A 14,659-nucleotide genomic window follows, 5' to 3' on the forward strand; every position below is an offset into this window, starting at 1 on the left:
CCATTCACCACAACTCTCTGGGCTCGGCAAGTTATGCTTGTAGCATAACTGGGGCTGACACGTTGCTGTTTGCCTGGAAGCAGCAGGGAGGAGATATGACTGTCAGTTGATTGACATACCTGGTAGGCAGTAAAGGGAACTCCTCATCTCCCCTTCTTTTCTTTCCCCTCTAGGGCTGGAGTGCTCAAGTCAAAAGATTTCCTTCTTGAATGGCAGCAGCTGATAGTTGTTGAATTTTGGCAATTTCCTCCAAATTGTGGGAGCTGCTGTGATCTAGCAAGAGCTGCCGTTCAGGGGAACGAGATGCTGCCAAGTGAGCATTTTGTGCTGATGAGGGTGAAGCCCTCAGCCAGCAGTCTCCCTACCACTTGAAGATCCCAAGAGCACTGCAGGGGAGTAGCACTCTGGATTAAAAAGTCACCAGCAAAAGTAGAACTGTAATTGCAATGCATCACTCTGTTCCAATCACTGAATATTTATCCGTATTATCGGAAAATTTTAGACAAGTAACTTCATGTTCTAAGCTAGAAGACAGTTAGGTTTACTGTGTTGTTATTTTATCCCAACAGAACAGTTGTTTGTCTTATGTTTAACTTGGCCGTGTCTAGCTGAAATCGTAGTTATGCATGTATAAAGACTTAATGTGAAATGAATTCTCGGTGATCATATATGAACTAGGAACACTCTTACTGCTCTAGTTTTTAAATTCAAACCCATTACCTAACCTAGTGCAAATGTTTTCCAGAGTATTCAAGAAAATTCCTTAATACTCATTACCCTTTTCGTTACCTCATATATGTATGTGTGTGTGTGTATACGCATACATTGTTGTATGTCATAATGAAGCATTGATAATAATTTTCACTGGGCTGAAATACTCTATATACTGGATTTATGTGCTTGAGTTGGAAAATAAAAGAATTATTGCCTAATAATTTTCCTTATCTCTCTTCCGCAGTCATAATGAACGAAAAGTAACCTGCAAACATCCAGTTACAGGACAGCCATCACAGGACAACTGTATTTTTGTTGTGAATGAACAGTAAGTGGCATCTGTTTCAGTTCATTGAAATACATGTTTTAAAACTTTTTAATATAGAAGTAAGATTCAGTGTTTGTTAACTGCAATATTTATTTTTTCCAAGTCAGATTAGCACGTATAAAGCTTTACTTGTTTAAATTATTTGAATTTTTAGATATTTAATACTAATATTAATAAATATTAGATATTTAATACTAATTTTTAAGATAAAGACCATAGCCTAAATTGGTTACATGATAGAAATGCACCCTGTCTATGCACTGTGTGAATTTCCACTTGTCACTTTACTCACTCTGTAGTGTAAGCAAATGACCTATATATTATATAATAATACAGTAAACTTCCAAAAAGGAATACATTTTTTAATCACTTTGGGACAATCATGTGCCTTTAATCTGTCATGTTTTGCCTGATAGTTTCTCCTCAATTGTTTATTTTCTTGGCCAGTTGAGACACTTTCTGAATCATTGGATAATAACTTGGTTATGCTATCTTTGCGTTAGTTTTGTAGAATACACAGCAATATGAAAAGGTGTGCATGGAAGTCATACTTGACCTCAAGATTTTAAATGTGGCTGGATATTGGGTGTCCTACTCGCCACCATTGCTGCAACATGTTATACGGTGGCTAGAGTGAAAACCATCAGGACTGCAATATGTGAAATTTCAAACGTGCATGTTCTCACTGAAGTGGGACAAAGCCATATGGGGTCTTCGGAGTGCATTTCTTCCCATTTCCATCTCATGTTCATACCTGTTTTTTTCCCTCTCACCAATACCTTAAGCTAATAGAGAAATCCTGTTTTAAAATAACGTCTTAAAATTCATCTACAATAGATTTAAGTTTAAAACACAGTGCAGGTAACTTTACAATGAAGTGTGAATTGCTTTCATATTGGGAAAGTAGGACACAGGCTGTATTAAGCTGCATCTAGGGGTGCTTTTTAATAGCAGTCTGCACATACAGCATGTTCTTGTGCTATTACATATTCTATTTTCAGGACTGCTGCAGCAATGACATCTGAAGAAAAGAAGGAGCGACCAGTAAGCATGATATGTGAAGCAACTAACTATAATCTGACATCAGATTATGCTGCTCATCCAATGAGCCCTGTGGGCAGAGTAAGTCTTTATGTCCAAATTAAATTAAAATTAAAATCATTCAGTTATTCCACAAGGTACTAGACAGTGCTACATATTAATATAACATTGACAAAGAGAGACAAAATATGGCTCCTTTGGTGTTTAATTTGGAAATTGAGGTGTCTGAAATTATCACTGAAGCTGTAATTTTTATCAAGTATCTCAGCTCTTATGACTTGCACATGCTTAAATTGTTTACAGAATCTGACCTTTCTAACCAGCATGAACTAGCAAAATCTTGCGTGACTGATCAGACATCTGGGTAAGCATTGTTACAGAAATTGCTCCATCCCGAACAATTGACTAGATTTCTCCAGGTAAAATACAGAGGATTGTAACTGTGTGTAAGTAGTTAAAGAGATGGAGGGTGACCCTGTGATAAAATTAAAGGGCAGATGACATGATTTGCTGTCATTGCACCAGAAGTAGAAGTCCTGGTTTCCTAGGAAAATTCCTGGGAAAAGTCCTGGAGATTTCTAGGTCATCTTAATTTGTGTCCTGTTTTCTCCATTCACCCAGCTTCTCACAAGGTTAAGGAAAATGCCCAGATGTTTATCAAGGTGATGGGTTCAATTATATCAACTTCAAGTTCATTGAATAAAGCTGATGAGGCTACCATGTGCGGTTTTTTTCCATTTTCTAGACAACTTTCCTGAAAGGAAAGTGCACCTGCTACAAAATCTAAAATTTCCTTAAGTTTGCTAGGACACCAGGATAACAACTTTGATCAGGGATGACAGATAAGAGCCCTGTAATCTCTTCTACCCAACAGTTAACATTTAAAAAAGGAAAAAAAAAAAAAACCATACTTTTGCTAGTTATTGAAAACTTTAACCCTGAGAAGTGCTTTTTGGCAGATTAATCCAGCTTGCAAGAGAAAAATAAACTTTGGAATGTGTTTTAACTGAACAGATTCTTTAATTTCAGAAACTTGGATTGAAGTAATTTCTTTTCCATGTGGTAGGAAACATTGTAAGGTTTCTTTAAGTGCATTTTGGAAACCTTTATTGTTCTTGTTCTAAATGTCTCATGAGACAGGCAGAATCCTTAATCTACATTAGAAAACTATTATTTAATGAGAAAAGAGTCTTCATTTATCTGTGTTGCTGGGGGAAAAAAAAAAAGGAGTCACAGATTAATTATAAACAGTAACAAAATCCGTAATTTCAACTTTCATATGATTATGTTTAAGCCCATGCAGGGAAGCCAATTCAAAACAAACAAGAAAAAAAAATCAGCAACAACCAGAAAAACCCAAACCCAAACCCAAACCCAGCTAAGACCTGAAACAGCCAAGCAAGCAAAAAACTCAAGATAACTTACTGTTAGAGCCATAATAGTGACGTAGATTACACAGAAAATGATTACAACAGAACTAGCTAGGAAGTGCTCCCAGGTTAAATGTAGGAAATAACAATTCAGGAGCACGTGTTTTACAAATGTATTTTTCACACTCCTCTTTTTTGAAAGAGAGGTTTAAAATGTCCTTTAGCATGTTTGTTTCATAGTGTTTTAGAAGAAAATTAGATTACTGTGGCCCAGTTATTGTAATTTATTTACTTTCATTGATTAACGACACTTTAGCTTCCTGTGGAAATTACTGTATTTTGAAGAAATAGACTTTTGTTCTACTTTTTATTCCTCCTGTCTGTTCTAGTTATTTAAATGCACTTAAAATATTAATATGATTAATGTGACTGTATGTGCAATTACTGTTCCTCAGTTTTCAGATGTAAATTTGTCTGAATTACTGCAACACCATTTTAAAGGTTTTGTTTTCAGGAGATGAATGCTTGTGAAGTAGAACAACAGTCAGCATTATCAGGTGGTTATTTAAGGCTAACGAGTTGAATAGTTTTTAAAGATAACTATATAGAAATCGCCCACTGGTTGTACCTGGATACAACTGGGGTTTTTTTTCTATTTTTATTGTTCGTACTTCCGAACAGTAGAACCTGAAATTCTTGGCTGTCTTATCAACCTTTGACTATAATATGTGGAAGCTCCGTGTATTGTAGCACAATAAAAGAGAGGTAAAATATTGGTGAGGAAAGTAAATTACAGAACAGAAGAATGTTTCATGTGGTTGCTGCACCTCGATTTTAGGTGTTTCTGCTTTCAGAGATAACTCATGAACACACCTAATATTGGAAGGTAATGACAAATGGGAGGAAAGTTCGTGGTACAACTAAAGTTTCAGACAGTTGAAGGGTACAGAAATAAGTTCTCCCTTTCATTAACGTTAATTGATCCCACATAGGCACGGAACTTGGAGAAGTTTCTATTTTGTGGCACAGAGACTCACTGGAGTCTAATGCTGCTGTTGTCTAGAGGCTAAAATGAGGTGAGGTAAAAATCAGTCTGTCCCCAGTAAAAGTTTTATTTGTAATCTTCCCTTCCAGTATATACATGATGCTGGCCAAATAACAAGGTAAAATGCTGAGGCAGAAACCCACTCAGCTCATGGAAAACTTCAGCATTGGAAGGCACTGAAATTGCCTACAAAATCCAGAAGGCAGCATCATGTTGGTTTGTGGTTTGGAAGATAATACAAGCCTTGAAGACTGGAAACATATTTTTAAGCAGAAGTTGAAAGTAACAAAGACTTAGATTTCCATTTTTCGTGTTCATGTATAGAAAATTTCCTTATCAGCAAGGTTCTCAACACGTGTTTTTCAAATATAGGTGCAGTAAGTTTAGTGTTAATTAATAACTTTTGTGCTAGTTTTGAAATTGGGGAAGAAGCCTCACATAAATTCTGTGTCCTCTACCAGCTAAGCAGAGAGAAGAGCAGCTTGCAGTGTGATAAATGTGCAGCCCTAACTACAACTAGTGACCTGTTGCCCAGAGTTCAAAACCCTGCTGGTGTTTGCCTTCTTCAGGATTGAGAAAGAGTGATTATCACTGGCTGGACTTCCTGGCTTCTTTCTCAGTACTGGAGCTGTACAGGAACCCTCCCGTAGGTTTTGTTTTCAGAGGCATCATAGTTGCTGGGGCCATTACTTAGAACGGGTCAAATAGTACCAGATGTGACTATAAGTTTGCTAGCTCTGTTACCTTCTACACCTTCCAGCAAGTGATTAGTAGTTGGACTATATTTTTAACGCTGTGGAGTAAAAAGTATTTGAACCCTTCAGTTGTGTTTTTTTTTTCTTTTCCTTTCTTCCTGTTTCCCCAGTTTGAGATAGTAGATGTGTGTGTGAGAGAAAGTGGGATGATCACGGATCCCAGACATAACAAGAGGAGGAGGTGATCTAAAAAGTTTGAGAACTCATAATTAATTGATATATACACCTATGATATTTCAATATCCTAAAAAACTCATCATCTCGAGGCTCAGAATTTGTTGTGAAGAGTTATTCTCTTTCTGCAGTGTATGGTAAAATAATCATGCGTCACCTAAAGCGTCTCTGTATTAGCTAAAATTAGAAAGCGCTTGTGATGCTGTTTAATTAATGGCAGTTTGTATTCACACTTGGCAAGATGTCTAATTAACCCATTAAAACTTCATGAAATTGGAGTCAATATGGTTTGTTGTCAGACCTGTCTAAGAGATTTCTACCTGTTTTATCTGAATGTGCTAGTAGACTTGACATTAGTAGTCCTTGTGGTTGGTTGTGTTTTCAGAAGCATCCTTAATATGTTAGTCATTGTACAAGCATAGGAAGTCCTTAACACTCTTGAGAGGTTCTGAACCTTTATTACCTAATATTAGAGCAGGTATGAGTGTTACAAATTACTTCCAGTCAAAATCTTGGCACAGCTCTTGTGTGATATGCCATCCAGGTTAACTGAGATGGATGTAGACTTAATTTTATAACTGCTCTTGATTGTTATAGGTTCTCTGTGTATTCCTTTTTTACAGCTGGATGTCATCATTCTCTTGGCTTCTTACAAACCTTTGTCCATTTTGCACTGGTGGAATTTTTCAGATGAAAATGTTAAAGATTTTTACTTTTATTTTTAATTAGGTTTTCAATTGCTTGCTCTGTCGTGCTTTCTAAACAGAATTGAGTCAAATATCTGTATCTCCAAGGGAAATTAAAAGCACTCTGTTTTCCCTCCTGATTCTTTCAAACAAGAAATACAAAATGACCTTGTTTCATTGTGTTGTAGGCTTAAGACAAACACACATAGTTTTTGTAACGTTATTCTTTTTTTGCCTAAGCTCTGTTCTATTCTTCAGTTAATGGCATTGTCAACAAAAGCTGCACATCTTTTTAAATTGCAGTTTTCAGTTTATGATTTGTAACCTACTGTGGAATTCTCTCTGAAGCATGGATAAAACCCAACTCAGTTCTGTGATGCATGTTGAGAGAATTTCCATAGAGAAACTTCATACCCTAATTTGCAACAAAAACTGAGTGTTTGTTTAGCCTTCCTCCTTTAGGAACTTTGCATAACCTTATGATTAGTCTCAGTAGTAGAGACGGGGAAGCTGAAGCACTGGATGATATTGTCTCAGTTCAAATGGTAGATTTGGAGCAGAGCCATGAACACAGCTTTAAAAACTTGTTTGAACTTTACTTCTTTTGCTGAGCGGGATACTTCGCTATATCACATCACGTGGTCTCTGAGGCACCAATTTGACAGAATTTAAAACACAAGTAAACATTCAGCTCATTTAGTTGCAGAACAAACTTTCTAAATGTAGACTAAAAAGAATGAAGTATGAATTGGCAAAGTACTGCACGTTTCTTTATGCCTTTTCCTATTTCTTTTGGTTACTCAGGTAGAAGAACAATAAAATGTAAAACGGATTATTTTTCTTCTCTTAATCATCTGCGATAATTGCATAGCTGTAAGGATGTAAAAGTTTTAAACAACAGCAGATATAAGTGCTGGAGTTTATGGGCAAAAGATTCAAAGGAGGCCTTAGTGCAAGGAGGTAAAATAATGAATATTCAAACCAGCCAAGCATAGAGCAAAGTGTTCTTGAAGGGGGGGAAGAGAGAATTAAAAAAGTTAGTATATGTTAGGAAAGGGGGAGACTCAGTGAGAAGCTTTTGAATTATATCTTGTTGCAATCTGAAGAAATTCTCATTTATTAGGCCAGTCTTGGAAGCAGGAAAGAGTAGCATTTTCTTGCCCAGGTGATATAATTCTTCATAATTAATGAAAGTTCTGCTAATTTTACTTTTCCTTCTATGGCTTGGTAAACTTTCTACCTACCTTATAAAAAAGTCTTAAGTACTTGTCTTGGGATTTGTCTTTAATTTTTCTGCAGAGGAAAAAGAAAGAAATGCTGAAGCCAGCAGAACCATCATAATAATAATTTATCTAAAAAAGGAATACAGTGTTTATTTTGCAATACTCCAGAGGGACATGTGTAAGAAAAAGATCTTAAAGAAAAGAAAATGTGTTATGATTTTTCAACAGCTACTGATGTCATGTTTTCTTTAACTTGTTCAATTCAATTTAGACATCACGATCTTCAAAGAAGGTTCATAATTTCGGAAAGAGATCAAACTCAATAAAGAGAAATCCTAATGCACCAGTTGTCAGGCGTGGCTGGCTCTACAAACAGGTACTCTGCCCCTTGTCACCCCCTTCTTTTTTTCTTTTTTTTTTTTGTAAGGTGTATAATGTACAAAAGACAATCATTTGCATATAATACAATGATAGCAATACCAGAGTGAAGCTATAAACTGTGAGGAACTGACACATGGTATTTTAATTAATTAGCTATTTATTGGATAACATTCTGATACAAATGAGCAAGGACATCAGACTAGTACAGAACATTGATATAATGTATATACATATTTCTCTCTAAAATACACAAAAGGCTTGAAAATCTAAACCGATGTTGGTAGTAAATAGCTGAATGAATTTCGGGCATGCTGAGACGATGGGACAAGGATGTATCACCCAGTTTTTTTAAATTCTGAGGTTTCTTTTTTTTAAAGTAAATATTTTCAATAGCAAATTGGAAATCAAGCAATTTTTTTACGTATAGAAAGAGAGAGGAATTCCTGTTAACTCAAAGATGATCATCTTAAGACCTGAGGTAATTCTGGGTTTTCCTATTGAATGTAAACTAATCTGAAGTATGTGCTTTTAGTATTTAGTGACAGTGTACCCAGCTTGCTGTAGATTTGCTGGTCTGCAATACCAGACCCCTTGCACTTTCTTGCTCTGCAGGAAATCAGAGCAGAGTAGTTTGATCAAAAAAGTGAACAACAAAACTGATTAGGCCAGATTAGGAATTTATTTTATAAATCTACCAAGAACCCTGTAAGAACCTGTCATTTAAACTCAGCTGAGGCAAATGTGTATATGTAGTTTTGAATCCACATTGTCATGTACTGTCCCTACAGTAGACTGGTATGACCCACTGAATCTGTTGATGAGTCAGTTTTTAAAAATTACTATCGGCTAAAAAGATGTAGAAGTATCTGTTTCGTAGAAGATTTTTTTTTTTTTTAGACAGTCTTGTGGCCTCTACTCTCATTCGATGTTGAGAGTGAAAAGTTGTTACAAAGATGAGGATTTTTTTTTTGCTTTATTTTGGGGCTATTAAACTTTTCAGCTTGAAAAAAGGTCACTCTATTCCTGAAGTAATGTTTTCTGTATTTTTGAATTAAATGTTACAATCAATTAACTTGATTGAAATATGAAGTCCAAATTATAGGACAGGTGGCTGTGCACAAGTATTTATGTAAGTTGTTATTGCCATGCACGCGAGTATAAAAATCTCCGCCTATAAGAGTAGCCAATAGAAAAGATGTGTGATGATCTGGCTTTTCATTCTGAGAATCCTTTGCAGTGAGTTTTACATGTAGGAAAAGATATGGTTATGTACCTGAACTAACTTATTGGAATGCTCTAAAGTTTCTTGCTGTTTCATGTCAAACCATGGATATTTAGAATATAAAATAGTACAAAGGTGTTGCTTTCCTAAAAATTATACTCTTTATTCATATTAGAAGTCCATTTTAGTGTACAGTTATAATTACTAATGAAGAAACAGTAGCTATATTTTAAGATCACAGAATTACGGTGGTTGTAAGGGACCTCTTGATCATCTAGCACCAACTCCCCTGCTCAAGCAGACTCAGCTAGAGCAGGTTGTCCAGGATTGTGTCCCGTTGGGTTTTTAATATCCTCACAGACGGAGACTGCATCACAACCTCTCCAGGCAACCTGTGCCAGTGTCTGATCACTGTCACAGTAAAAAAGTTTACCTCTGCTCAGGTGGAATTTCATGTTTCTTGATTTGTGCCCATTGTCTCTTGTCCTGTCACTGGGCACCACTGAGAAGAGTTTGGCTCCGTCTTCTTTACACTTTTCCATCAGGTATTTATTCATGTTGATAAGATGGCCCTGGAGCTGCCCTTTCTCAGGACTGAACAGTCCCAGCTCTCTCAGCCTCGCTTCGTATGAAAGATGCTCCAATCCCTTAATCATCTTTGTGGCCCTTTACTGGATTCACTCCAGCGTGTCCACGTCTCTCTTGTACCGGTGAGCCCAGCACTGAATGCAGTGCTCCGGCTAGACCTCACTAGCGCTGAGTAGAGCAGAAAGGTGTCCTCTCTCCATCCGTTGGCAACACTGCTAATGCAGTCCAGGATGCTGTTGGCTGCCTGTGCCATGAGGGTGCATTGCTGGCTTGTGATCAGCCTGTTTTCCACCAGGACCCCCCAGGTCCTTCTCCACAGAGCTCCCTTTTAGCTGATTAGCCCTGGTGTGCACTGGTGCATGGGGTTATTCCTCTCCAGATGGGACACTGAGCATTTCCTTTTATTGAACTTCATGAGATTTTTCTCTGCGCAATTTCCCAGCCTGTCGAGGTCCCTCTGAATGACAGTACAACCATCTGGTGTATCAGCCACTCCTCATAGTTTGTATTACCTGCAAACTTGCTGTTTTGTTTTTGTCCCAGTGTGCAGGTCATTAATGAAGATATTAAATGTCTTGGCCACAGTGTCAACCCCTGGGTTACACCACTAGCAACTGGCCACCACTGGTGCCACTGATCACTCTCTGGGCCTGATAGTTCAACCAGTCCTCAGTCCACCTCACTGTCCGAATGCATACTGTTGGACAGGGTTTATGTGTGAAATGATTTAAATGCTGTGATGCTTGATTGAGTTTTGTAAGAAAAGGAGTTGGTGTATATTTCCATGTTGTAGTAGTAATTGGAAGGCAATTCAGTGAAGAGTTTTAGCAACAGATACCTTTTGATAGTAAGAAAACTTTCTTACCATGTTTATGTAATCACAGAGAACAGCAAGTTTTATTTGACTCCGGGTGTGCTGTTCCATTACACGTAATGCCATTCTGTCATTTTTCTACTAATTTTTAAGTCCAGAGTCAAACTTTTTTTGGAAGGTGTTTATTGTGAACATGCTGCTACCGTATTATGACATAATCATGATCAACAATAATTAGTAAATCCACTGATACAAAAAGGATGTACTTCAAAGTAGGAAAAGATTTAAAATGAGAACCACACAATTGTTTTGTGTGCTTCTCTGCTATGTCTGAAGAAGGCAGAGACATCATTCTGACATCATTCCTAGCGTGTCTCATTGCTGGCAGAATTTTACATGTGGCCATGTAGAAACCTGTTGGTGTTTTTGAGTGGTGGGATAAATGTGACATTGTGTAACAGCCTCTTCAGAAAGTCTATCTGAGGGTTTGTAATAATCCTTTATACTGAAGAAGTTTGGGTCTTTTCACATTGTACAGTTGATTTTTATGGCCAGTGGCCTTTGGGCCAGGGATCTGGCATCCTAATCGGGTACAGAGTCAGTGACCTTGTCAGTGAGGTGAGGGAGGCAGTCGCCCCTCCTCATGTCTGCCTTTCCAGCTGTGAAATAGGAGCTGACTGCTATGGACAATGCTTCCAGACTTCATTAGTGTTTGTTAGACCACTTTGAGGTCCTCAGAAGGAAGATGCTATAAAGTATTTACTTGTCCTATTTACGAAAATGGTTGTGGCAAAGGATTTTTTTAACTTTTTCTGAATAATATTTCCAAGCTAATACTTGCTTTTCCCTCTCTTCTCCCTCCTTCAGTTCCTTTCTACCACCCCAGAAAGAGCAGAGCTTGAAATATGAGGCTAAAAATTATGCTGACTTTTCTCAAAAAGCCCCAAAACAACCCCAAAACCAAACCCACAGCACCCCACACTTTTCATTATAGAATCCCTCTTCTCGGTTGTCACAAAACCTGTTTACTACTAGAATATTGATAATTCACACATACCTTTCTTCTTGGAACAGATTAACATATTTATTAAATCTGATTCTACTAGGATGTGTGCACTGCAATGCTCTGGCTTATTTACACTGCAGTAGAGGTGGCTTTCATTCTGAGTTGTGCAATGTAAATTGGTTACAAGCATAAAAGAAAATTAAATTGCTTTAGGAATAAACTTTATTTGGGAAAGAAATTTGCTCTAGATGTGAGTGGTAGTAGAAGATGAAGTTCAGCAGAGTTTCTTCAGAAAACAAAGGAGAATGTACACCAAGTATTACCTTTCTTTTTTCCTTTTTAAAAATAAGTATAAAATTATTTGCTTAACTGTAGATTGTAGTCTCTAGCGTGCTAAAATAATGGGTTCTCATTGATTCTTGACTTTTCCTTTTTAAAAATAAGTATAAAATTTTTTGCTTAACTGTAGATTGTAGTCTCTAGCATGCTAAAATAATGGGTTCTCATTGATTCTTGAATCGTGTTAACTTCAGGCTTCTTGGGTTATGATCTTTGTGGTTTCAAGCCTGATGAGAAGGCAAAGATATTTAAAGTATCTTAGCCCAGAAAATGAACTACTAGCACAGCACACAGTTATGTAGTACCTGGCTTACTTTATGAACTATTACTATTAACAGTCTGAAAGTTCTTACTTGATCGCTTTGATCAATACAGGATAGTACTGGAATGAAGTTGTGGAAGAAACGGTGGTTTGTGCTCTCAGATCTGTGTCTCTTCTATTACAGAGGTAAGTTCCGCTCAGGAAAGCTTCATTTGCTAATTCTACTGGAAGGAGATAAATTTTGACACACCACTCAAATGTAAGAAAAATGAAGCTGCTACTTAACTTAATGGGTAAAACAGTTGTATAGCTGTCAATATCCAGGCCTGCTACTTTTATCTCCCCCCGCCTTCTTTCTTAATTGCCAGTTTCACATAATTGCTTCCTGCCTGTCAAGCACGCTCAAAGGGCAAACCCATTTGCAGCCACCTCTTTTATTAAATTCTGGATTGTAGTTTTCTCACTGCTTCTGTTGTTAGGAACTAAATGTGCCAGGTTAAACCTGATTTTTCATGCAAATGAAGTAACTGAAATGGGGATAGGAAAGGGATAGTGCAGGGAAGCTGAAACTCTGCCTTTGGAATGATAAAGAGAATATATATGTGCCTTTTGGGAATCTAATCAGTGTTCATGAATACTTATAAAGTGAAACGTTGTCTAATTCCGTATGAGTAGAAGTCTCTGCTGTGTTTGGAACAAAGAAATCTGTTAGTACCCTTATGGAGCTACATGAGACTTACTTTACATGGGAAAAATTAGCTGCTTATGCTCCTGGTGTGGAGGTGTGTATGTTAGAAAACTGATTCCTTCAGCATTACAGATTATTGACTGTAGTGCTTCTGAGGGAATAAACAAATGGGATTTGTGCATACGGAAATGTATTCACTCCTGAAATATGGTGTACAACCATAATAGTTTAAAGGAGGTTAAGAGCAAAGCAGATTGTGAAGCAGGACACAATAGAGGAAAATAAACAGCTAAGGCCGTCTACAGCCTTGTGAAGGGTAAGAAAGGGTTTCAGTTTAGGATGAGACTTTAGAATTGGTCAAAGTGGTGTTGATGCTGGTGATGCTGAAAGCAGTGAGTGATGAATTTAAAATGTTGTTCTGTTAAAGTGCAGCATGGTTCCAGTCTAATCTAGACAAATCAGGTCATGAAAGAAAAAGCTTTGTCTTTGTAACTGTTTTAGTTAGCAAATTCTGAATTATTGAAATAAAATCATTAGGCTTTGTTTCTTTACCCCAAGAAGTATACGTAGTGGGATAAACCACTGCTGAGTCAAAATTAGGCTATAATTTCAGTCATGGAGGCATCGATTATGATACAATTACACTGCATTTAGTTAAGTGGTCATTATACACTCTGTGCTTTCTTATAGGGTTTTCTTATTTTAAACAAGTCTTCAGGCTCTCTCTTCCAAAGATGCTAAAGAAAGCTGCCTTAAGAACAGGTTAAATTGACTGAAAGCACTGCACATGAAGCATCTCAAAATGAAACAAAAAAGCAATAATCAAAATCAACAACAAATAAAATAAATACAAACAGCTCTATAGGCTTACTTTTTAATTTCCACATGTTAGTGTGCCAAATAAGCTGAAATACAAGCAGAACAGTCTACATTTTTTGCATGATAAAATTAGCTTTTAGCTATCATTCACTTACTGGAACGCGGTTAAGGCTGATAAACTGTAATTAAACATGTATAACAGTAGTCTTAAAGGTATTAGAAATGGCTACTAAAATATGAAAAACTTGCACTGTAAACCCTGTGCTTTTATGTTTTTGTTAATCCTGTCTCAGATTTGAAAAAAAATTGAAAGAGGGGAGCTATGCACTTACTCGCAGATCGCAAACAATGTTTCTGGTTATGTGACTGTGGTTGCTTTGGGGTTTGTTTTGGTTTGGTTTTTGCTTCAGTAAGTAAATCTTATTGAACTTTTACAGTTATGTTACAATGGTAGCAGCTAATGCTTAAATCTAATTTATAGATGAAAAGAAAAATGATTCCATTGTATTTTTTCAGAGTTTAGAGAATATTCTTTTTGTGTTTCACGGCAGGATAAAAGGCTGCTGCTTTCATATTGGAAGGCTTTTGTTGCAACAAATAAAAGAACTTAGAGCTGGATAGAAGATCTGCTATTTTTCTCTTGTGTTATTCATACACGGCATACAAGTAAAGATGGGTATGGGACAGTGTAAAGTGTAGATAAAAGCTTGTCTGATGGGAAACAGATTTTTTTTTTTTTTTTTTAAATCTGGAAATAGAATGTAGCAGTATGTCTTTAACAAAGACCAAAGTCCTCCAGACATGCAGCTGTTCAGTGCAACAAAAATGCTTAATGCTTTTATATGACACTAGTGGGTGTGACTTAGTCGTAAGTCAAGGTATAATCTAGCAGAAGAAACAGCAGTTCAAATAAAGTAAACCCCATGCATTCTGGGACAAGGGAAAAAAGGCAGATATTTTTGTGTGTATGGCTAGCGAGGAGTAAATATTTGAGAGGAGGAGATGGGGTGGTTTCAGGCATACTTATGAGTGCAGTTGAGTACCCAAAAGTAAATCTACTCCATTTCTTTTCTACCTTTTAATTAGAATAATTTTATGCTCAGTTTTCCATTTAAACTTAACTTAAAATTTAACTATGCAAGAAAGCAAAATTTTTACATCAAACATTATGTAATGCTAATATGGCTGGGCAGAGCTTTTCCCC

The 14,659-nt window shown here is 36.8% G+C and overlaps 1 protein-coding gene across 1 annotated transcript in view; it reads left to right on the forward strand.

The window, feature by feature from the left end:
• The first annotated feature begins 965 nt into the window (after positions 1–965).
• The window catches only part of PLEKHA5 (pleckstrin homology domain containing, family A member 5), a 70,892-nt gene continuing 57,198 nt past the window's right edge, over positions 966–14,659 (forward strand). Inside the window, exons 1-4 of the mRNA XM_010285282.1 lie at positions 966–1,042; positions 2,044–2,164; positions 7,608–7,712; positions 12,062–12,134. Coding sequence (XP_010283584.1) covers positions 2,057–2,164; positions 7,608–7,712; positions 12,062–12,134 — 286 coding nt within the window. The 5' untranslated portion in view covers positions 966–1,042; positions 2,044–2,056. The remainder of the gene's footprint in view (positions 1,043–2,043; positions 2,165–7,607; positions 7,713–12,061; positions 12,135–14,659) is intronic.

Source organism: Phaethon lepturus, unplaced genomic scaffold (genome assembly GCF_000687285.1).
Source record: "Phaethon lepturus isolate BGI_N335 unplaced genomic scaffold, ASM68728v1 scaffold1314, whole genome shotgun sequence".
Lineage (NCBI taxonomy): Eukaryota > Metazoa > Chordata > Aves > Phaethontiformes > Phaethontidae > Phaethon > Phaethon lepturus.